The following is a 23,963-nucleotide window of genomic DNA, read 5'->3' as shown; positions in this document are numbered from 1 at the left end:
TCAGAAGACATCTCCAGAATTTGGAGACATACTCTATACACAACAACAACAAAAACACGACAAGATGCAGCGCAGAATCGAGAGCTGKAAGAGGGATGTGGAGCGTGCGAGGGCGGCTGGTATGTACCTCACGACCACTCAACGAGAAGAGATTAGCTACTAATACGCGACAGAAGAGCTTGAGAAGAAACAGGAGAAGGCTCTCGCCGCGGAGAAAATGCTTGCCGCCAACATTGAAGCCGCTATGGACATCGTCGTTCAACGGAGAAAGGAGAGGGCAGAGGCCAGCAAGCGTGCGGCAGAGGTGGAGAGGCTGAGAGAGGAAAAGCGAGAGCGGGAGAGCAAGATATGGTCGTTGGAGACGTACTTGATGTTGTTCTTCGCGGTGGTCATCATTCTCGCTATAAGAGCGAAGATTGTGGCGGTTTGTGAGAGGATTTCACAGGCGTGGAAGTGGGCTTTTGGACAGTGAGAGTTGWTGGAAAACTCCCTATGTACTTACTGCACAAGGCACATCGTACTCYCCACCACCTTCAGTGCTGAATAGCACGACTGACATGTTCTTTCTTTCATCCTCTGTCACGTCTGCGACATACTTTCGTAGTGCTGCCAGCGTGGCGGCGCCGCAAGGTCCAGCATCCACGTTCAAAGCTCGTAGATCAAGGACACTTTGATGAGACTCAGCATCAGAGACCGTCACAGCAGCGTGGAGCGTATCGCGGAGTATTGGCCAGGCCACGACAGAGGTCGTGCCGCAACACATACCCGCCATAATTGTCTCGCCCGTCTCAATCGGTGTTGGAGCACCACAATGCAGCGACTCCTTCAGCGAAGCAGCGACAGTGGGCTCCACGGCAATAACACGATTACCTTCAGCCTGGTAATGTGCCGCGACCGAATGTGCCCAAGAACCTACACCGACCGAAACAATGAATGTGTTGGGTTTAACACCATACTCAGCAGCTTGCCGGTCCGTCTCCGTCAACATGGTTCCATATCCCTCAGTCACCCACTAGACCCCCGTCAGTACATCCAACAGCACGGGCAGACACATGACATATCTCACCTTTGGAATCTCCTCATATCCCTCCCAACTAGTATCCATAACCATCAACGCCCGCTCAACATCCCTCTCCGCTTCATGTCGCGTCGCAGCAATAGCATCATCATAACTTCCTCGCTCCAAAACWACAATCYCCGCGCCCTCACCACGTAACAAATTCTGGGTGAAAACACTCATGAAACCAGGAACATAAACGCGAACCTCAACTCCCAAAATCTTTCCCATTCTCGCTACGGCCCTTCCCCAGTTCCCCTCGGAGCACGTCACGAGTCGAATGTCATCCTTTCTCAGAGCGACGCGGACATTTTCTAGTGAGGAGTCGACGGGAAGGGAGAAGCGCTGGCAGACAGATTTATGAATTGCCCAGCTTGCCCCTAAGATTTTGAAGGCTGGGAGGCCGAAGCGCGTGGATTCATCTTTGAGGAGGAGGGACGCGATGCCTAGTTCTGAGGCTATGGTTGGGAGATTGTGGAGGGGAGTGGAGTTATAGGAGGGGAGTCTTTTGTGGAAGGCTTCGATTTCAGGGTTTATAATGGGGAGTCGATCACTTGGAGAGGATGTTTTGTGGGGGTTCAGGAGGATCCATAGGCGGGTGTGATCTTGCTTAGAGGCGAGATGTCGGACTTGATAGGTGGCCATAGTGTGGAGGATAGGAGAGATCTGACTCTTTGGGGAATGAGGACTACTTCCTTCGCTTTCGTTGAGATGGGAGCTTCGCGCACTACGCCCTACCAAATGCCTACTGTCGGTACAGTATGCACAAGGATGATGACACTGCTGCAGCTGCAGCATCAAGGTGAAGTGGAGCGGGGTGTGGAGATTCGGCCAGTTCACTCGGTCGCCGAGCAGACTCGCCGAGACACGCTCGATGCCAAATCACTTTGTTGCCCGTCTATCAGCAGCAGCAGCATCAGCGGCCAAGCGGCGGGGCATGTCAAAGACTACATAGTCTCGTGTTTCCTTTGATAGTCGATGATTGATGATATAAAAGTAAGCTCACCGCGATCTTAGCCGATCAATACATCCCCACCACCGCCACACCTCTTCCATACCGTATCCTCTCTTTTGGTCTACACATTCACAAAAAGAGAAAGTCTCTTTCAGCAGCCCATCATGGCGTCCCCAAAAGAGGCCTCCTCCCGCGGGATTCGCATAGCCATTGATCGCGGTGGCACATTCACCGACTGCGTAGGCAACCCGGGCTCAGGCAAAATGGAAGACGACGTCGTGATCAAGCTCCTCTCCGTCGACCCCGAAAACTACGACGATGCGCCGCTCGAGGGAATCCGTAGATTACTCTCGAAATTCAGCGGGAAAGAAATCCCGCGCGGACAACCTCTGGATACTAGCCAGATTGAGAGTATACGAATGGGAACCACAGTCGCCACGAACGCGTTGTTGGAGAGGAAAGGCGAGGATATCGCCATGGTGGTGACAAAAGGGTTCAAGGATTGTCTAGAGATTGGGAATCAGAGCAGGCCGAATATCTTCGATTTAGCAATTCGGAAGCCAGAGGTGTTGTACAAGAGAGTGGTGGAGATTGAAGAGCGAGTCACATTGGAGGACTACGCAGAAGATCCAGAACGTACAACTACGGATGCGCCGACTATCTCGGAAGCAGCAGAGGGTGCTGAGCTTGTCAAAGGGTTGAGCGGAGAGGCTGTGAGGGTCTTGCAACGTCCTGATGAGAGCAAGATTCGGAAACAGTTGCAAGAGGTGTTTGATTCAGGATTGAAGAGCATCGCAGTATGTCTGATGCATGGATACACATATCCCCACCACGAAGCGGCGGTGGGTAGAATTGCACGAGAAATTGGTTTCGAGCATGTCAGTCTGAGCCATGAGCTCATGCCTATGATCAAGCTCGTTCCTAGGGCGACTTCTGCTTGTGCGGATGCATACCTGACACCTGCTATTCGAAAGTACATTGATGGCTTCCAAAAGGGCTTCGAGGGCGGCCTAGGAAGTGAGAGCGTCAAGAAGGAGTCGGGTGCAAAGGGTGCCAGATGCGAGTTCATGCAAAGTGATGGAGGACTTGTGGATGTCGATGGCTTCAGCGGGCTGAAAGCCATACTGTCTGGTCCCGCTGGTGGCGTCGTTGGATACGCACTCACGAGCTACGACCCTGAAACTAAAACACCGGTCATTGGATTCGATATGGGAGGAACCAGCACAGATGTCAGCCGATATGGAAGCGGACGATATGACCACGTATTTGAGACGACAACAGCTGGTGTTACAATCCAAAGCCCCCAGCTGGATATCAACACAGTCGCTGCAGGCGGTGGCTCCCGACTCTTCTTCCGCAATGGTCTATTCGTTGTCGGTCCTGAGAGTGCAAGCGCTCATCCAGGTCCTGCATGCTACCGTAAGGATGGTCCTCTGACAATCACGGATGCCAACTTGTTCCTCGGCCGATTACTGCCCGAGTTCTTCCCTAAGATTTTTGGCAAGAATGAAGATGAAGGCCTCGATGAGAAAGCCAGCGAGAAGCTTTTCAAAGAACTCACTGAGCAAATCAACAAAGAGGAAGCTGAATCTGGCAAGGAAAAGCAGATGACCGCAGATGAGGTCGCGTATGGCTTCATCAAGATTGCCAATGAGACCATGACGAGACCAATTCGATCATTGACAGAAGCGAGAGGTCATGATACGAGCAAGCATCGGCTGGCAACATTCGGTGGAGCAGGTGGTCAGCATGCGGTTGCCATCGCACAGGCACTGGGTATTAGTCAGATTCTTATCCATCGATACTCTTCGGTCCTCTCGGCATATGGCATGGCACTTGCAGATGTTGTGGATGAGAGGCAAGAGCCCGAGTCGAAGATTTGGTCAGATACTGACCCAGAAGTGCGAAAGTACCTGCAAGGGAAAATGGAGGAGCTCAAGAAGAAGTCAACCACGGTACTGAAGGATCAGGGCTTCAGCGATGGTGAGATTCACTTTGAAGAGTATCTCAACATGCGATACCGTGGAACTGAGTCTGCATTGATGATTGTGAGGCCATCTCAGGAGGAAATGGAGGAGTATGGCGGCGACGATTGGGCTTTTGGCAAGGCGTTTATCAAGAACCACGAGCAAGAATTTGGCTTCACCCTTCCAGACCGCGACATCATCATTGACGATGTTCGTGCTCGTGGCATTGGCAAGACTTTTGAAGGATTGGAGAAGACGGTCGATCAGCAACTCAAGGAGATCACGCCCAAAGACAYTGGCAAAGAGGACAAAGTGCACGGCAAACAATCCGTATACTTTGAAGGCGGTCGACAGGAAACTTCAGTCTACAAACTGGAAGATCTCGACGTGGGCGACCGTGTTAGAGGTCCGGCTATCATCGCAGATGGCACGCAGACCATCGTCGTCACTCCAGAAGCTTCCGCTTTGGTGATCAACACTCACGTGGTCATCAACATTGGCGAGACCAACAGCCAAGATAAGAAGGTCACCACCAAGGAGGTCGATCCAATCATGCTTTCCATCTTTGCTCATCGCTTCATGGCCATTGCAGAGCAGATGGGACGCGCTCTCCAGAAGACCAGTGTTTCGACGAATGTCAAAGAGCGACTTGATTACTCCTGCGCGCTGTTTGATGCTGATGGTGGCCTTGTAGCCAACGCTCCTCACCTCCCCGTTCATCTGGGCAGCATGTCCACTTGTGTGAGAAAGCAGGCCGAAATCTGGCGTGGCAAGCTCAAGAAGGGAGATGTTCTTGTCTCCAATCATCCCATGTTTGGCGGCACTCATCTGCCGGATATCACTGTCATCACCCCGGCGTTCTCAGGAGACCAGATTGTCTTCTACGTTGCGTCGCGAGCCCATCACGCAGACATTGGTGGAATCCTTCCTGGCTCTATGCCACCGCATTCAAAGGAGCTGTTCCAAGAAGGAGCTGCTATCAAGTCGGAAAAGCTCGTCTCTGAAGGCCACTTCAATGAGGAACGCATAATCGAACTCCTCCAAGACGAGCCGGCAAAACATCCTGGCTGCAGCGGAACAAGATGTCTCGCCGACAACCTCAACGACCTGAAAGCACAAATCGCCGCCAACCAAAAAGGCATCAACCTCATCTCAACCCTCATCGAAGACTACGGTGAGGATGTGGTACAATTCTACATGCACAACATTCAAGACAACGCCGAGCTCAGCGTCCGCAACCTGCTGAAGAGCGTCAGCTCCCGCTTCTCAGGCCAAGATCTCAGCGCAACCGACTACATGGACGATGGCTCTCCCATCAAGTTGAAAATCACAATCGATGCCGAAAAGGGRGAAGCAGTCTTTGACTTCACCGGCACTGGTCCTGAAGTGTATGCCAATTGGAATGCTCCAGAGGCAGTGACATACTCCGCCATCATCTACTGCCTCCGCTGTCTCATCAGCGAAGACATTCCCCTCAATCAAGGTTGCTTGAAACCAGTCACCGTCATAATCCCTCCGAAATCTTTCCTCTCGCCTTCTGGAGGCGCCGCGGTTGTGGGAGGGAATGTCCTCACCTCCCAGCGCGTGACGGATGTCGTGCTCAAGGCTTTCCAGGCTTGTGCCGCGAGTCAGGGAGACACGAACAATTTGACATTTGGGTTTGGAGGAAATGTCACGGGGGAGAAAGTTGTAAAGGGGTTTGGATATTATGAGACGATTGCTGGCGGGAGTGGTGCAGGGCCTACGTGGGATGGGACGAATGGTGTGCATACGCATATGACGAACACGAGGATTACGGACGCGGAGGTGTTTGAGAGGAGGTATCYGGTCTTGTTGAGGGAGTTTTCGTTGAGGGAGGGGAGTCATGGAAAAGGGCAACATAAAGGTGGGGATGGTGTTGTGAGGGATATTGAGTTCCGGCGGGCGGTGCAGGTTAGTATATTGAGTGAGAGGAGGGTTTATAGACCTTATGGGTTGGAAGGTGGGGAGGATGCGCAGTGCGGGAGGAATATATGGGTTAGAAAAGTGCAGAAGGTGGAAGGGAGTGAGGAAACTGGGCCGAATGAGAAGGAGGGTAATGGGGAGAAGAAGGACGAGGAGCAGGAGTGGCGGTATGTTTCTCTAGGAGCGAAGAACACGGCTGCCATGCAAGCTGGCGAGCGTATTATTGTGGAGACGCCTGGTGGAGGGGGATGGGGTCCTGTTGGAAAGGAATCTGCGAAGAAGGAGAAGGATGACCCAAGGAAGAATTGGACGGGTGGATCAGTCGCGAGTCGACAGGCCGAGGCCGAAGCATCTGCTTGAATAGATATATGATTACAACATGACGAATGAGACGAGTAGATTAATCACCCCAATCCCCTTCAATACTCCGGCCACTCTCTATCAACGAGCTGCTTCCACGCTCTAAAACCCCCCTCAATGTCCTTGGCCATGATATTCCCCCGCCCATCATGCGCCAAATCCGCAATAGCTTTCACAGCCAACTGCGAATCATTCCCATACCTACACACCACATACAACTCACTTCCCTCCTGCGCAGGAAGTGCCCCAGCTTGATACGCCTTCTCCACCCAACTCTCCGAATTCCCCGTCCAAGGCACATTAAGAGACCCTCGCAAAGCACACATGGCATACTGCGTTTCATCCCGCACATCAATTAACACATTACTCCCATCCCTAGGTAATCTCGCGAACTGCGGTGCCGAAACTCTCCTCTCGGGAGGGAGGAGTGATACGGGATGTGTGATGCCGCAAAAAGCCGCGTAATCGAGAGATCCATCGGTGAGATTACTCGCTGAGATGGTTGATGTTGCTGAACAAGTAGAGCATGTTGCGTATCGATTTCGCATGCGGACTGAGCGGAAGGGAGGATGGCTGTAAGCTGAGAACATCAGGAGGGTGGGTTTGGGAGGTGGGAGAGGTTCTTCTTCCATGAGAATTTCTAGCTCGGAGGGAGGAGGGTGGGGTTTGGTGGTTAGGACTTTGATGGCTTCGAGGGCTTGGAGGACGCCCATGACGCCTACTACGGGGCCGATTATTCCGCCTTCGCCGCAGGAGAGCACAGCTTCGGGGGGTGGTGGTCGGGGGAAGACGCAGCGGTAGCAGGGTCCGCCGGATTTGTCGCCGGCTGGTCGGGGTGGGTTGTTGAGGACTATGAGTTGGCCTTCGGTGCGGAGGGCGGAGGCTGAGACGAGGGTCTTGCCGGCTAGCACGCAGGCATCGGAGATGAGGTAGCGGGAGGTCGGGTGGTCGGTGCAGTCTAGGACGAGATCGTAGTTGGAGAAGACTTCCAGGGCGATGGATGGAGAGAGATGTGTGGAGTGGCGGTTGTACTTGACCAAGGGATTGAGACTGAGAAGCAGTCAGAATGGGGATCATGTTTTCGTTGGATGGATTGAATATGATGGTCTACATACTCTGAAAGATAGGCATATGCGCTCTCCACCTTACTCAGTCCATCCCTCGAAGTGCCATGAGCGACTTGACGATGCAGATTCGACACCTCGACTACATCGCCATCCATCAAGCCCAGCGTTCCTACGCCTGCGCCAGCCAGATATGCGGCCGCGGGACATCCCAGTCCTCCTACTCCCACGATCAAGACTCTTGCATTCTTCAATCGTAGCTGACCATGCAGCCCAATCTCCGACATGATCATTTGCCTTCCATATCTCTTGTACTCCTCTCCGCTCAATGGCCAGCGTGGATCCGCAACAGGCTCAGCTGGATTGACAAACCCTCTCTGACCCGGATCCTGTCGTATTGCCACGGAATCCTCCAGGCCCGCAAAGAAAGATGGACTCAAGGCAGCGGCCGTCTCACTGATCCATTCCGCAGGCATCCCGCCTTGGAAAGCTTGCTCCAATTGCTCGCTGGCTGCTCGGTGTCGTCGTGCGGTCTCCATGAATGTCTCGGCTTCGGATAGCTGCGATTTTAGTGACTGAAGCTGGGACTCGGTCGCTACAATTTGCTTCCTCAGCATCATTACTTGGTCCTCCATTGTGTTGAAGGCCATATCGGCGGTGGATAGAGATGTGATGTCGTGGTGGGTTCACTTTTCGTTACATGGAGGGATTCACGCAGTCATGGCTGACTAAAAATGTGGGGGTCTAGTGGGGATCAAATTCTTGGCATGTGAAAGCAAAGGCGGCCTCCGTTATTGCTGTAGACATGTCTACCACCGCCGTCATCTCAATGGGAAAATGCACGTGTATGTATGTTAGGTTGCAAGAGAGAAGCTTGTGGGTGGTAAGATTTGCGTAATAGGACCCTGCTTCGAACATGTTGTAAGAAGCGAAGGAGAAGTCGAAAAACGGTGGCTGTTTTGCAGTGAACCCGTGTGCTCGAGGACGACTAAGCAGGCATTCATGACATGAGATAAAGACAGCTGAGCAGGTACAGTAAATGCACAGACGTTGGAGGCTGATGTGGCTGTGGCTTCCGGAAGAAGTCCCACGCTTTGTGGAACTACATATTCTGGCCATGAAAGAGAGAGTCAAAGGCACCAACGACAACGACAACACGACTGGACAAGATATCATTCCAAGAGACAAAAGACTCTTCGCAAGGACTGCTTCTTTTCATTCTTGTAACTGCCTGCTTGCGAGTGTTGTCGTCGTCTCGTTACAAGGAGAGCCGGCTACCTTCAACCTCAGCAGCATTTGCCCTCTACGACGCTCGTGCCCGCTGCAAGAGAGGGAGATGACATCTTCCCCGCATCGCACAAAGCTGGTAGAGGTCTCCTGAAGAGGCATCCCGTAGATTGGCGACGAACATGCCATCACGCGCCGTCTCAAGCACACTGCTGTCGCTCTGCATACCGTCCCTTCGATTTCGTGCAGCTTGCAGCACTAACACCCCCAAGTTCTTAAAACAACCAGAACTCTAAGATATACTCTCGCTTGTTGCGACCGTATTCAAGCAGCCATCCCAGATCTAGAAGCGCCACGCATCGGCTGCTTCATACCTGTTCCTGAGCCGATAAGTCGGCAAGAGGAAGAACTGTTCCGCTCAGGAGGAATTACTCGCGAGTCTTCTGTACACGATTGAGAATGGAGGGGGTTGTCCCGCTGACCTCGAATGCTGCAACTGCATACAGAACTGAGACTGTCTTGACCGCCTAACTCGAACTCGAGGTCTCAGCTGGTTTCGGCAAGCTGCAGCTTTGTCTCGGAAGAACAACCGTTTTAAGGTGGAGCTGCACGAAATCCCGATGGCTTGCATGACGAGCTCGTGCCGGCTGAGATGCCTCGCAATGCCTCACGATGCCTCAGAATGCCTCAATGCCTCAGAATGCTGTCTGCGGGAGGATATTGAGAGCGTTGCTGTTGAAAAGGTGAAAAATGAAAAGTGAGAAGGCATAATTTCRTCTTTCCACACTTCGCCAAACTCTCGAAAGCACAGCATACCCATCTCTGATCGTTGATCAAATCCTCCTTCGCTACCGTTCAAAAAAGAGCCGCACTCAAGCTCCCCGGATCTCGCTGCTCGTGGCCAAAGCACAGCCTGCGCCAAGCATATCCAAACTCCTTCCTGGTATCGTAAAGCAATCAAACTCCAGCGCATCTCGGACGCGTAGTAACACAAACAAGGACATCGATCACTATAGAGCAACAGCTCTGTAGCATGCATTCGATGGAGCCTTCCCCTTCGGTTTCGGGATGCCATGAGGCGACGGCATCGAGCTCAGTGTATATCGTTTACGATTGGTAAGAGAGCTCGTGTCTTTGCAACATCCTGTGAAACCATCAGCGATTGAAAGGCCTGTGGAGGAGTAGTGACACTCACCGCAGCGCTCTCCCAGTGACTCCCGACGATATATCTTCAGCGGGCATTTCTTCTGTTGGTCGGTGTATTTCGAACCTGGAATGTGTCAGTTGCAGCACATGTTACACACACAAGTGGGCTGCTTACACCAACACAGAACGCAGAAGCGTAGATGGCCGCACTGGTAACGAACTTTGACATGCTGGCACATTGTACTAGCAAAGGTGGAAGGTGTAACATGCGTTGTTGAAATCCAGTCAGTGATGATGAGGTGGGGGAGATCTTTGGAACGACGGGAGAAGGCCGTTGCGTGATGGCCTCCTCTATCTAGTTCTACGCCGGCCGCTTCCTTTAGTTCGAGTCTGATCCATGAAGGCTCATCTGGGGTTGTTCTCTAATCAACCTTGGCGACCACACGAGGTGGGTCCACGGCAATGGTGGGTTCGGACGGATACTCCTCCGCAGAACCTCACGATGCTGCGCCTTTCCCGGCTTCCAGGAACGAGGGCTCCAGTGACTTGGTGGCTAACTGTGCGATCGCAATAATGCTACAGAAGCTGTTGCAAAGTCCATATCCTCGAGCAATTGGGGCTTCCCTGGCTCCATCGCCACGGATGCAATCTCGAACACGTTGTTGTTCTTCATCAAAGTGCCGGTCCGAGCGTGAACAAAACCGGGCCTTGGTATGAAGTCTCGCATCTCGCTCCAAGGATGAGAGCCAATCAAAGACCCTCGTCTGGCACCGGTGGTGAATAATTCAAATACCGCCATCGTTTTCAGCCTTCCCCTGGTGATGTTCGCTTCGCTTCCTCTCCTCCTTTCAATTCGATTGGCTTTCAAGAAACCGCCTGCATCTCCCCTTTAGGTCTTTTACCCCGATTCTCCACAATTGCCGGGCAGATTTCCTTTTCCCAAGGTACCGGTTCGGTAAGCTTGTGAAGACTGCGCTAAGCCACAAACAAGCACCCGGGCGTCGATCGAGCCTAAAATGAGCCGCCACGCAGATTTGATGTCACAGTCTGTTTCGTGGTCTGCTATTTGTCTCCTCTTCGCAAAGGATCAATTGTTCCTTGGTTTGCATTTCTCAAGTCGGCTGACTTGCCCTCAGCGATGTATCAATCCTGCTACCTCCGTCGCAACCTCGGTTGAACACAGATATAAACGACTGCATCGCAAGATCCATCGGTTCCGACGTGATTGGAGGACTGGAGCTCTGTCCGGATCCGTACCTTGGATCATATCCATCACGCGGGCCGAGGCGTGGAGAAGATGATCCACAGATTTAGCGATCACACCCAAGACAATGGTACGCGGAGCGGACATGGCCGCGCTCCCCACGTTGGTTGCAGACGGGTCATGGGAGTTCTGGATCTCGTCTACTGCGCACGCATGGCACCACGAGCTGGAGTCACACTCAGATCGTTGTCATCACACCGCCAAACCTAGCGTCCACGCCTTCACACGATGTAAAATAGATGGCTTGCTCCCCTATCTATGCTGGTTGTGAAGATGGAAGCGAGGACACCTGGATTGAATTGCTGAGTGCATTTCCAAACTCGGTGAATGCTCCCTGGYGATCACTTCCACAGGAATAAATGGCCCGGATGTGATGCCCTCAACTTCTGCTCCGCGGAGGCTATCGGGATGATGGGTAGTTGGGTACTGCTCTGCTCTCACTAATGCAAACCTCGATTGCGAATTACAACCCACAACCTCCCTCTCGATGATCAGGAATCGTGCATGAGATGATCCCGGTGCCTAGCACGCAATGGTTGCGTTGCCGGTTTACGGGATTGTGCATCCTACCAGTCAACATCACCACCATGTCGTCCGCGGGCCGCTCCTGAGCTGATGTGCTGGTTGATGTTACGAATTCAGCTTTTGTGACAGGCGAGATACATATGCACAGCGCGGTGTTCGCATACCGGAGTGCTCGGCTAGGCGTAGGTGCGGCCTCCTGGTGGACCRGCGTCGGGAGGGCTGCACTTTCTGGGTGAACATGCAATCGGGGCTAGGGGGCAGCGAGTGCTTGACTTTCCAGAATGTTAGGTCTTTGGAAGCTGGATTGGGAGACATATGATGCTCTCTCGACGATACTCTACTGTGTGACCGTACTACTGATGTGGGGATTTGTGACTAGATCTAGGAGTATGGAGCTCTGGAGCTCTATACCACTTTACGTCATGTTCTCTGCCACTCATCCGAGGTCGTCCACCCGATTGACAAGTGCCAACACCAACGTTCATCGAGAACTCGCATAGTCTCGCACATTTGCGGCATAAACCCCTGATCTGTGATTCCAAGAACCCCGGCACATTACCAATTATCTCCAACGATAAACGAGTCTTTGCATGGTCGCGCCAGCCAAGAAAGGAGGATCGAGATGAAAGGCTACCTAGAAAACGTTGCCATCATCGGTGCAGGCCTTGGGGTGAGCTCTCTCGTGCAACTTTTACGAATCGGGCTTTGACCAATTCGCAACATCAGGGCTGTGCACTCGCCCTAGCACTTTCCGAAAAGGATGTTCCAGTCACGATCTTCGAGTCCCGACCAGAGATCTCCGGCGTCATTCCGTCAGGGGTCATCCTCACGCCAAATGGTCTCCGGGTGTTGGACTACCTTGGAGTACTGCCTCGCATCAAAGATCGCTGTTACATAAGCGCTTATCGTGTCTTTAAGAATGACAATGATGAGACGACAAAGAAAGTACGAATTGGTGGACCAGAGGTTTACGGTTATGACAATCACCGCATTTGGAGAGGTCTGCTGCTAGACGAGATGCGGAAAATGCTGGCAGAGCGGTCCGTCAACATTGTGTTCAATTCAAAGTTTCAGGGCGTTGTATCTGATACTGCAGACGGCGTTTCGTTCCTGGTTGATGAGAGTGTCCACCACGCTTCTCTCCTTGTAGGTCTGGACGGGATATACTCCAGCGTCAGAAACTACCTTGCCCCTGAAATTCGCCCAGAGTACACTGGGCTTGTGGGCATTCTCAGCCATATCAAGCATTCTTCCGTGGATTGGCCCTGTCAAGATTACGAGAAGAATGCTACTATACAAAGTAAACCAGGCGCGCTATTCTGGATAGCAGAAGACCCCACAGAGGATCCCGTCCTCATGATAGGAAAGCAAATTCACTACCCCGAGCAGTCGAGATCAGATTTGGAAAGCCTTCAGTCAGATCGTGAGAAGCTCAAGATGTTCTATAAGCAAGACTATGATGAATACGGCCCGACAGCGAGAAAGATCATCGATAGCGTGTGCGCCTCTCCGGAAACGCTGTACATTTGGCCATTTTTGAAGATGCCTAGACTACCAAAATGGTACAGCGATACCGGGCGAATCATTTTGGCAGGCGATGGAGCTCATGCTCTCCCGCCATCTTCAGGCCAAGGTGTTAATCAAGCTTTGGAGGATATTTACTCACTGAACTTGCTTTTGAGCTCTGTGGAGGTATCTGGACGCAGCGAACCAAGGCAGTCGCATATGCTTGACGCTCTAGCTTTTTGGCAGCAAATACGACAGGAAAGAATTGATGCCGTGTTCGATTGGACGATGAATGGCTCTAATGTTTCGAGATTGCCGGAGGCTGAGAGGCAGCGGCTGGTCGCGGAAGGAAAAGTAAAGGAGAATCAAGGAGACGATATGAGTTGGCTTTACAAGCCTGTTCTGGAAGAGCGCATCAAAGCTTGGATTGATGGTAGAAAATTGGATCATGTGTAAGTCGTATATTCTTATTCTTTATATGTACAGCTTGAAGCGAAGGAGAGAGTAGCACACGCAGAAGAGAGTCCGTCGCGAAACTGTTAAATGTGCCTCGCTATGTCGACATCCAAGCATCCCAATGAGCAGTCGGCTTTCCGAGAGGTCTACTAATGTTCTGTGCATACTGGCCGCCATAATTGCCTGATGAAAAGTTAGCAACACCCAACACGTCGTCGTGTTCCTCTCTCWCTCTAACATACCCGGAGACTTGTAATTGCAAACAGTGAAATGTTTTGGGACGTTTGCACCCACACCCTTGAGACCATTTATACAGCTCGTAGTAGCGCATCCAATCCTCGTGGTACCTTTCCAGATGATCTGACTGAAGTGGCCCCATGCACCGAAATTAGCATAGGAGGGCTGAGCTTGGCCGTATAGGTCTTTGAATGCTGGAGCCTCGCTGTTGTAGAAGAGATCGGAGATGATGTAAGAAATGTTGGCCGCCTCGATCCCTGCAGCGATGTTTTGCCCGTAGCCTCCGCCATCGACCGTCCTGGTCAACGTGTCAGCTTTGTATGCACAGGGGAGGTATCTTTTGTCACATACATGTTGTGGGCAAAAGTGCATGTTCGAGCTATCTTTTTCGCTGTTTCCGTGAGATCCAAATCCCAGGTCACATTGGGGGCAGAATGATTGGCGCGGTGGAGATTGTGCTGGAATACCGCTATGTTTTTACTAGTGAGTCGATGAGTATATATACTTGGATCACAAATTGGATCTATTCTCTCAACTTACTAGCCCAAGACCGCTCGTTCTTCGAGAGGTACCGCGAATACTGTTGCCAGGAGGCCAAGAAAGGTAAGAATCGATAGCATAATGGATGTAAATGGGGGAGACCGATAACTGTCTGATCTTATGACTTCTCACAAACAGCTTCTCACGAGTAGATATAATCAAAACCACCAGTGACATTCCCAATCGGGCGATTCTCTCCAGGTTCTAGGCTAGTAGCGCCTCCGGTCAAAGAAACGTCCTCTTCGCGTCTATAACAAAGAACTCATGACGATCGGCCGCGGACCAGAGAAGTCCGGTCGAGAGCACAGTTTTGTCTAAATAACACTGTGACAACTCAAGGCTGCAAACGTCCACGATGCGTAGCCCATGGCGTAAGGGCAAACTCAATGCGGCGCCTCAATTGGCGAGGTGAAAGCAATGAAGTCCACCGATCGTTCAAGAGAATATACTCCTGACGTGAAAGGGGCGGCCCTTTGGACAATAGCCCTCTGGGGATCTGAGTCAAAACCAAACGATCGTGTTGCCATCCTCGTGAAGTGGGTTGTTGACAGCTTGGATCTGAAACGACTCGGTATCACAAGCCTCGTTTTTTGAAAGACAGTATGCTGTGCGACTTTGTGGGGCATTGTCTTGACAGTTGCAGCCTCCATACTCTTCATTATTCATGGTGAAATCATTCGTGTTGAATTTTTGCGGATGATGATCACTCCGAGGTTCAGTACTGCCGAATAGCTTCTTTCTTGCTACTGGGTATGGATGGGATTTGTCAACAGCAGAGCATGGAGACTTCAGGGAGATCTGACATCTGACAGGTATGACGTGTTGGGGGTCGGCCTCCATACAAGCCACCAARGTTTCAGTTGTATCACACGGATCGGTGAGGGCTGCCAGGAAACAGTCAAGGATGTGAGATCCTTTGTGCCATAAAGGTGGCAAGCGACCGGTCAAGCTAAGTCTCTCACAGGTAGTGCTTTTTGAGCGAGCGGCTGTCTGTAATGCGGCGCAATTGTATTTTCATGTTGTGGAACGCAGAGTCTACTAGGTTAGATCCTATACTGGGTTCATGGACAATCATAATCATTCACTCAACTGTCCATGAAATTCTTCATGTGATTGATTACATAACGCAATCCGACGGTCCGGTTTCCTCCTACGAGGTCGCTCCTTGCTTTGAATAGCACCTCTGATAACCAATACTGTTCCAACAGCTCCGGAGCAACGAGTCCTGCGAGAGAGCCACACTTCAAAGGTCAAAGGAAGGCTTCGAGACGTTCTTTTCAACATGTCGCCTGACCCTCTGTCAGCAATCATTTGTATGCTGCTCCCATTTCGCCTACAGCCCACCTGTCAAAGTCTCGTTAACAAGATGGGAGTCTCGACTGTTGTTATGACTTCGACATAATGCATCCATCAATCGATGATGCGGATGTGCTCCCATCACTGGAACAGCAAGACAAAAGTATAGAGTGGCATCCTCATATTATTGAGCAGAAGTGAATGTACACTCCACACTGCCATCGACAGTCTCCGAATTACTATGCATAGACGGCGATACCCGACAAGACGCACAAGGTGCAAACACTCAGACCCGCCATCAAATCATCCTGAGCCGATCAATCGGCGGGTATTCGTTCCCAAAACCAGAGAACGCCTTCTACTCGCAGCCCCTTTTTTCGCAGTATTAGACCGACTCCAGCTCGCGATTCGTTATTTTTGGTTCTCGCCTCGATCTTCGTCTGAACTTGAGCTTTCGGATTTCTTCGCCATCTCCTCGGGCGAAAGATGGATTTCTGTGTTGGCACTTCTTTCACTCCTCGGCCGTGATGCCAGCCTCTTCGAATTCTCGCCATCGCCATCAGCGACCTCGGAGACGACGGTATTGACCAGTTTGTTGGCCTGCAGCTGTAAGTCTGGAATCGCCCTAGCAGGCTGGTGTAGATAGCTCTCCAACATCTGCTTCAAGGTATCCACCCTGACTGGTTTCGCAAGGTAATTGTTCATACCAGCTTCTAGACACTTTTCCCGATCGCCACGGATCGCACTGGCGGTCATTGCAATAACCAGAACATCTCTGACCTTGGGGTCAGAGCGCTTTCGAATCTCTCGGGTGGCATTGTAGCCGTCCAAGACTGGCATTTGGACGTCCATCAACACGAGATGGAAGGGATTCCCATCGGCGTTGGCTCGATCGAGCGCGTTCACCGCTTGCTGTCCATCTCCATAGGCCTCGCATTGGAATCCCAGCTTCTTCACGAAGGATATGGCGATTTTCTGGTTGATGGTATTGTCTTCCGCGATGCACACTTTGAGCTTGTCGCGCGGGACGCCTTGTAGACTGATGATGGCCCTCGCACCAGGCCCATCGTCAATGGCTGGCGGCGAGAAAATTGACATGGGATCTGCCTCTCTGCCATTCGACGGCGTTGCGGCCATGTTATCGGATTCTGATCTGATGACCTTCTTGAGCGGCAAGCTGAACGCCACTGTCGTACCAACACCTGGCTGGCTATCCAGCCAGATCTCGCCATGCATGATATTCTCAAGGATCGATTTGCAAATCGACAGTCCCAGTCCGGTCCCGCCGTAGCTCCTCGCAGTGCTGGAGTCCGCCTGCGAGAATGGTTGGAATAGTTTCTTCTGCTGCTCCTCATCGATTCCGATCCCAGTGTCAGTAACAGATACAGTGACTCTGACGCCTTCCATATCCTCGCTGTCGACCTTGGCACGGACTGTGACACTCCCCTTGGCGGTAAACTTGTATGCATTGCTCATCAAGTTCATTAGTATCTGATGTAAACGGACTGGGTCTCCCATAACCACCAGATTGGGGTCCAGGTCAAGTGCTGTAATTGTCTCCAAATTCCGCTCGATGTTGGTATAACTCAGAGCTCGGACAACCTCATTGATGGTTTCGGTCAAACTCAGCGGAACGGAGAAGACCTGCATTTTGCCTGCTTCGAGCTTCGAAAAATCAAGTATGTCTAGTTTATAAGGATCAGCATGCAAACAGACGGCGGGAACAGGCGAAAAGATCCGAAGTCTTTTCCACAAGCCGGCAATGTGTCCAAACCGCATAGAGACTGCTGTGCTTACCATTGATTACACTGAGAAGCTGTCATTTGAAGTTTGGTTAGCGATGGCTTATACAGCATCAAAGTTGATCGAGCGCAGCCTCGCAAAGATCTCCAGGCTCTCTCGGAGGTGTAACTTACGGTATCGGCGCATACGCGAATGGAATCCGCGTGCTCTGCTTGTTCCTTACTCAATTGTGTGGACTTCAACATCTCTGACATTCCGATCACACCATTCAACGGGGTGCGGAGTTCATGGCTCACGTTTGCCAGAAACATGGACTTTGCCTTTGCAGCCTCCTCTTTTAGGCGAACCATCTCCATAGCCTTGACCTCGGCAGCCCTGGCTCTCTGCTGTTCCTCTCTTGCCTGTGTGACAGCTTGCCGCTGGACTTCTAGCATCGTGGTATTCGCTGCTTCAGCGGCGTGAAAGCGCTTGAAGAGCAGAGCATTCGCGATGGATATCCCGATCTGGTTCATCATCAATTGCGCAAGTGTGAGAGTGCGTCGGGTGAATGTGTTTGGTGGTGCTTGACAGTAAAGGCTTCCCAGAAGATTGTTGTCGCCATGGAGGATAGGGATTGCAATCATCGAGGCGCCCTCGGGATTCTGTTCGAGCCAAGAGGCAGAGACGTTGGAGAATCGCTCGTCATCAATGACGTTCCGCAGGAACACTTGTTCCTTGAAGCGGAGGACGTAGAGAGTGACCTGCTGAGCGACCACGTCCTCAATCTCGATGACTGGTATGCAATTCTCGGGAACCTCGACTCCGTCCGGCGTTCCGGTCGCAGCTACGCACCAGCCTTGATCGTTGGACACCACGATGCCAATAATATCTGCTCCGGTAAGGTCGATGATGATTCTTGTGAACTGCTTCAACAGTTTATCGACATCCAGCTCCGAGGACAAGAGCTGAGAGCTCTGTAGGATCCCAGTAAGATCGATGATGTCGAGTCCAGCAGCATTCAAGGGCTGCCCAGCTTGGGCATTTCCCGTTCCTGCGGAAGTTGCGGGCTGCGGATCGAGCCACTCGACCGTACGATCCGCTGAAGTCTGGGGAATATGATGCTCTGCATAACTCTCCAGCTTGTCCGGCGACGGCGAAGATCCGGCATTTGACTCCATGGTTTGCGTCTCAGCGTCCACAGATGTGAGACTTCTTGTCCCGTATAGCAGAAACCCATGCTTGTCCGTGAGCTGCTCCGCCTTTCCAAAAGCACCCACTCGGCGGTACGCAGATATCGCGTCCAACATGATGCCTCTGGCAGGTCTCGCGGCACCCCTCCGCACCAGCCAATCGCCGTACAACTCCAAGCTGAGCGCTTCGTCAAGGTTGTCTGACATCAAGTTGGCGTGACTGACAGCGCTCTCGTAGTTTTCAAGCATTTCTTCCCACCGTCCTTCAATGTCCGCCAACTCAGCGGTCATCAGTTTCAGAAAGACCACATAATTTACGTCGTTGACGCTTGCGACAATTTCGATCCGCGTGCGGTGTTCCGCGACTTGAGCAAGCAAAGACTCACGATCCGAACCATCAGGATCCTCTCGTATGCATGATAGGATGCTCATAGAAGTGTAGAACATGGTCGAGTACGCGTAGCGCATCGAAAGCAACCCTCCCATCATAGGCAGCAATCTTTGTCCCAGCTCCATTGCTTGCCTGTGATGTCCGAATGTGTAAAGAGCCATCAACTGATAGCTGTAGTAGAGGCTCAGGGGCCGCTCTGGATGCGACGCACCTGCCTTGATGTATTGGATGTACTTCTCGCTCGAATGAGAGTCGTCATCAAAGATGCCAGAGTCGGACTTGTACCTAGAAAGAAAAGGGCAAACGGGTCAGCGGTTTTTCAGACGTCGCAAGCGCTCGGGGTACACAGATCATTCGCCCACTCTCCATGATCTTAGCAGTTTGAGAGTGCGTGGAGGTCTCTTCGTTGGCCATGTCTCTTCCCTGCGTGGGATAATTCTTGAAAGTCACTGCACTTACGATGTCTTGCCGGCCAGAGCTCGACAGCATTGCCGCACACCCATCAAAATCACGCCGCCTCTCAGATTCGTCTGCCATTCAGGGAACTCATCTGCTACAGATGTGATGAAAGCGGTTGTTTCGGCAACGTTCTCGGAAGACCACAGGCGATATGCGGCCATGATACCGACATTCAAGAGGTGTAAGATCTTGTCGCCCGCAGCGGAAGCTGCCTCGAGTCCCCTGTTTAGGATTTCAAAATTCTCCCGGATATCTACCTGTACATGTCCAAGGAAAAGTGCGTGCAGCGTCAGCCCGCGTCCAGCAGTGTACGATTCGCTCTCGTAGTGGTTGAGAATTCGCAAGGCGGTATTGCCAAACTCCATCGCCGTTTGGACCATGCTGAAGCGCCAGATGGCGACGGCCGCGAGGTTTACAAGGCCGAGCCCTACCTGTGGAAACATGCCCCGCTCCAGATACAGTTCAATTATAGCTAGAGATGATCGGTAGAACAGGAGATGGTCTGTCCAGTAAGCAGAAGACTGCAACTCTGTAAGAAGTGCGCCCAAAGTGCCGAGCTCCTTGCCGACACTTTGGACGCTCTGGTCCTCAAGCAAAGGTGGGTTAGACTCCAACCGTAGCACAAGGTGGTGAAAGTCTTCATCACATCGATCCCACGTGCTCTCTGCGATCTCGAGGCCCAATCCAGACAGGGCGTTTTTCAAAGATTCAAACGCCTTCTCACTGTTCCCACGCTGAGCATACATGCGTGAGAAAATGATGGCAGCGGGAGCCTTGTCGATAGTATTTCGAGCGTGCGCGTTGACTTCGTCCAGCAATTTCGCGGCCTCGTCGTGTTGCTGCGAGTACCAGAAGGCCTCTGCAGCTCTTGTTTTCAATGTCAAAGTTTCCTGGTAGGAGGCGTCGCCTGTGGCGTCGTCTTTCCAGGGGCTCTGTGGCAAAAGCTCGAGACAGTGCTTGAAGTAGTACAGCTCGGAGGTTCTCGCGCCAGACTCCCTAGCCGTCTCGGCAGCCTGATAGAGAAGTGCGCGGTAGTCTTTCTTATTCTTGACTCTCCGCTTCAAAGCACCGATCCCTAGACAAGTGTGCCTCGCTTGTTCAAACAGGCGCTTGCTTGGATGTTGTACTGGGTCGTATGAATCATGCTTTAACAAGCTTGCGGCGACGACAAAGTGCCTAAAAGACAGGGAGATCAGCGATGTCTTAGACTGTGTGGATTGGCTCAGCGCTCTCCGAGACCTTCGCGGTTCACACGCGTGCCGGGGCCTTCCCATCGGCATAGTATCTAGGAGCTGGCCTCGGGTGCCTCTCGCCTTCACTTTACTTACATTTCCTCTTTAACGTACTTGCTGGCAAGAATGTCTGCCGCCGCAATGTACCTATCGTGTGAGAATTTGAATCGTGTCTCGTCGTCTGTCGGCATTAGGACATAGGATGCGAGTGCGATTTGAAGCCCGGCCACAGCATCTGTGGAGTAAGGCGGTACAAGCGGCTGCGGGACAAGTCGTGAGCAGGCGCAGCTCATGGCACTCTTGATCAGGCTGAAATCGAAGCTGTTTCCAATGATCGATCCCCAAGCGAGTACCGTCTGAGCGTCGACGGGTAATGTGTGCATGCGTCGCAGGATGAAGTCGTTGGTGGAGAACTTGCCGTCGTCGGGGCTGCTGAATTGGTCGAACATTCTGTCCAATGAAAACTCCCACTGCCCGTGCTTGTGGCAAAAGTATACGGCCCTTGAACGGTAAGCCGWGTCCAGCAATTCCCTCACGAAGAATGGATTTCCCTGTGTCTTCTCTTGTATCACAGCGACCAAAGGCGATATGTAATTCTTGTCACGATTAAGCGTCGCAGAAACAAATTCCGCCGTATCCTCGTCAGTGAATGCCCCGACCGTGACTTTCGTGGCTTTACTTTGCTGCATCAAGCTGCTCATCGCCGGGGTAAGCATGCCTTCCGCGCGGTAGGTCACGATGAGTACGATCGGGACGCGCGCCTTGATAATGACCTCAATAAGATCCAGCGACTCTTCGTCAGCATACTGCAGATCATCCAGACAGAAACACACGAATCTTTGAATTGCGAGTAACCTCAGTACATCGAGGAAGATACTGGTGAAACGAGAGGTCTTGTTGCTGCCTCCTGAGCGCAGCCAATCCTGCGTGCTCGCAGCGTTGCAAGCCTTGCGACTTGGCATGACGCCCATGGAACCAGCGGGCGACGCTGGACCGGCTGCGCTGACTCGGCCATTCGTGGTTGGATCCAGCAACCAGACGGGTAGCTCGAGGTAAGAATGCAACATTCCCCACATGGGTCGAACWAAAGTCCGGATGTTCTCGTGAAAGGTTGTGTTGACGTTGTTCTCCGAGAAGATCTGCCGGAACAGCGCGGACATGACCTTTGTCACAGGCTCGAACGGCGAGTTCCTGACTTGATCAAACTTGGCGGAGGTGAAGTAGCCACGCGCCCGTATCGTACTTTGGATAGAGTGTACAAGAGCGGACTTTCCAAATCCCGTGGCTCCACAGATGGCGATGACCTCTGTACGACCCTTGTATTTAATTCGCTGAGCTGTCCTGAGTCGAGAGCTGGGCTCGCCGCCGCTTCGCTCACTGCCCAGCTGATAATTCGACACCGTCTGATGTAGACTGTTGGAAGAAGGGAAGTTGAAGCTGACAGAAGCACGACTGTCTGTTGACGAGTGTCTGGCAGAGACACCATTGCTAAGTGGCGTCGACTCGTCTTCGTCGTCAGCAATCGATGGAGTAGAGGATGGAGAGCTGCCGTCCTGCGAATATTCCATTCGTTGGCGAACATCGAGTGGAGAGACCTGTCGGTCCAGGACAGGGTGACCGCTTTCTTCGGAGCCATGCTTGGGAGTGGACACTGTACTCTCGCTCGATGCGTCTTCCATGCCAAAAGCTTCCGGCCGCTCTCCGGACATGGCCGATGAGGTTGAGCTCAAACTCAGCAGTGTGCCACGGGTGATTTGCGTTGCCTTCGCTGCCTTTTTGGCGGCCTTTTCAATGATTGACAGAATCGTTTGGCGCTGCAGGTCGCGGCCAACTAGTCCAGAAGGCATCACGAAAAAAGATGATACATCCATTTGCGCGATCTGGAAGTTGGCGAGAGCCGCTCGATCTCCATCTGTTAGTATTCTTTTCAGCTGATTGAGATCATTCTTCACGCCAGTGCAGGAGTTGTAACGATCGTCCATGTTCCTCGCAGTCATCTTCTGTATAACTTTGGCGAGAGGCTCTGGTACGTCTGATCGAACCGAGGAGCATAATGGGATGCGTCTCGACAGCACATTCTGCATGATATCAAGAGGAGTGTTGCCAGTGAAGGGTGCTCGCCCCGCAAGCATTGTCCAAAGAAGGATGCCAAGTGAATAGATGTCGGTCCGCGCGTCAGGTTCTGCAGGCAGTCTTCCAGTTTGTTCCGGGGCGATGTAAAGAAGGCGATTCTGTATTCCTCTCTCCGACATCAACGTAGACCAGTTGGCGGATGACAGCCCGTGCTCGAAGCTCCTAACACCCGAGCCAAAGTTGATCATACGCACCTCGCCCGTCTGCTTGCTGAAGTGGAAGGCGTCTCCGCGCAACTCCCCGTGCACCATCTCATTATTGTGGTGGAGAGCTTCCAAGCATGCAGCAGCTCCAATGGCGAAATTCAGAAATGTGAGGAGCTCCACAGGCTTCGTCTTGCCCTCGTCATGCTCGTTCTGGGGCGACCCTGGCGTGCCCCAGTAGTGATTCGGACCAAACTCCACAAGCTCTCGTAGATAGTTCTTCGCATCCCTCCCAGGTGCCTCGACAATGGATGCACATGCCGGGGCATCGCCTGGCTGTCGCGCGGGCAGCCGGAAGAACTCCAGCGGCCGAACAAACTTTTTCCGGTGTTCTTCCCGCGTGTACAGCTGTTGAGCCAGTTTGAACTCGCGCTCCAGACGTAGCACTTGCTTGGACACGCGTGCTATGACCCAGAGGTCCTTGTTGTCTTCTCCTTCGACTGCCGAGCCATAGTCGGAACGGGTGCGCGCGCTGGATGTTTCAGAGGAAGTGCTGTTGTTTCGATCGAACGCAGGTCTTTTGACGGTACGCTTACGGCGACCTATGAAGTGATAGTTGTTGTAGGAGCTGTGGAAAGGCGGTTCCTTGTCATTAAATTCATAGCCCGGGACATCTTCGCGTAGTCGTTCGAAGAACCGCTTGAAGCGCGGTGTGTCCACTGCCTTTGCCGTCGCCGCCCCAGCAAAATCCTCCCTCTGCCTCTCCCGCTCCCGCTTTCTCTGCGGTAAATCGTCCTCCATCGTCCGCTCGCGGCGTATTCGGTAGGATGTGTCCTTATGTCATGTTGACAGGCCGCGATCGCGGTGTCGGTACGGATGGAGGGTCTTTGGACCGGATGGTTCTGTTCCCCGACCGGCCCACGCGATACGAATGAGATGGAGTGTGGATGGTCCTCGTAAGGTAGATGGAGAGCGCGCAACTCCGACCGAAACGGCAGCTAGAACGATGTTGTGAATAATAAGCTTTAGCCGTCCCGTTGTCTAGAATTCAAGATCCAGCGATCCAATCGTCACAGCAGTGCAGTACCTAGTAGATGATCCAGGAAGTGGCCGGCTAGAAAGGTGTGGGGTGCTGTGTCGTTCTTGCAA

At 52.3% G+C, this 23,963-nt stretch overlaps 8 protein-coding genes; 3 read left to right on the top strand and 5 right to left on the bottom strand.

Annotated features, from left to right (window-relative positions):
* Positions 1–64: 64 nt before the first annotated feature.
* Positions 65–472, top strand: RCC_00273 (uncharacterized protein; the record flags this gene model as incomplete). XM_023765425.1 has 2 exons in its annotated part: positions 65–119; positions 174–472. The coding sequence occupies 2 exons, from the start codon at positions 65–67 to the stop codon at positions 470–472; spliced, it is 354 nt and encodes a 117-aa protein (XP_023621193.1).
* Positions 473–490: 18 nt separating this feature from the next.
* On the bottom strand, positions 491–1,702 carry RCC_00272 (related to diaminopropionate ammonia-lyase; the record flags this gene model as incomplete). XM_023765424.1 has 2 exons in its annotated part: positions 491–1,012; positions 1,067–1,702. 2 exons carry the CDS (start codon positions 1,700–1,702, stop codon positions 491–493), a joined length of 1,158 nt encoding a protein of 385 aa, XP_023621192.1.
* Positions 1,703–2,176: 474 nt separating this feature from the next.
* On the top strand, positions 2,177–6,283 carry RCC_00271 (probable 5-oxoprolinase; the record flags this gene model as incomplete). Its single annotated transcript, XM_023765423.1, has 1 exon — positions 2,177–6,283. One exon carries the CDS (start codon positions 2,177–2,179, stop codon positions 6,281–6,283), a length of 4,107 nt encoding a protein of 1,368 aa, XP_023621191.1.
* A 59-nt stretch (positions 6,284–6,342) lies between these two features.
* RCC_00270 (related to Adenylyltransferase and sulfurtransferase uba4) lies at positions 6,343–7,997 on the bottom strand (the record flags this gene model as incomplete). XM_023765422.1 has 2 exons in its annotated part: positions 6,343–7,333; positions 7,399–7,997. The coding sequence occupies 2 exons, from the start codon at positions 7,995–7,997 to the stop codon at positions 6,343–6,345; spliced, it is 1,590 nt and encodes a 529-aa protein (XP_023621190.1).
* Positions 7,998–9,584: 1,587 nt separating this feature from the next.
* On the bottom strand, positions 9,585–9,959 carry RCC_00268 (uncharacterized protein; the record flags this gene model as incomplete). XM_023765421.1 has 3 exons in its annotated part: positions 9,585–9,718; positions 9,770–9,844; positions 9,896–9,959. 3 exons carry the CDS (start codon positions 9,957–9,959, stop codon positions 9,585–9,587), a joined length of 273 nt encoding a protein of 90 aa, XP_023621189.1.
* Positions 9,960–12,131: 2,172 nt separating this feature from the next.
* Positions 12,132–13,471, top strand: RCC_00267 (related to salicylate hydroxylase; the record flags this gene model as incomplete). XM_023765420.1 has 2 exons in its annotated part: positions 12,132–12,179; positions 12,236–13,471. The coding sequence occupies 2 exons, from the start codon at positions 12,132–12,134 to the stop codon at positions 13,469–13,471; spliced, it is 1,284 nt and encodes a 427-aa protein (XP_023621188.1).
* A 97-nt stretch (positions 13,472–13,568) lies between these two features.
* On the bottom strand, positions 13,569–14,080 carry RCC_00266 (uncharacterized protein; the record flags this gene model as incomplete). XM_023765419.1 has 2 exons in its annotated part: positions 13,569–13,654; positions 13,714–14,080. The coding sequence occupies 2 exons, from the start codon at positions 14,078–14,080 to the stop codon at positions 13,569–13,571; spliced, it is 453 nt and encodes a 150-aa protein (XP_023621187.1).
* A 1,875-nt stretch (positions 14,081–15,955) lies between these two features.
* RCC_00264 (related to sensor histidine kinase/response regulator) lies at positions 15,956–23,615 on the bottom strand (the record flags this gene model as incomplete). XM_023765418.1 has 5 exons in its annotated part: positions 15,956–17,229; positions 17,342–17,360; positions 17,461–19,132; positions 19,307–20,482; positions 20,635–23,615. The coding sequence occupies 5 exons, from the start codon at positions 23,613–23,615 to the stop codon at positions 15,956–15,958; spliced, it is 7,122 nt and encodes a 2,373-aa protein (XP_023621186.1).
* Between the last annotated feature and the right edge of the window lie 348 nt (positions 23,616–23,963).

Source organism: Ramularia collo-cygni (assembly GCF_900074925.1).
Source record: "Ramularia collo-cygni strain URUG2 genome assembly, contig: RCC_scaffold01, whole genome shotgun sequence".
Classification (NCBI taxonomy): domain Eukaryota; kingdom Fungi; phylum Ascomycota; class Dothideomycetes; order Mycosphaerellales; family Mycosphaerellaceae; genus Ramularia; species Ramularia collo-cygni.
This window is presented reverse-complemented; position numbering and strand designations above follow the sequence as displayed.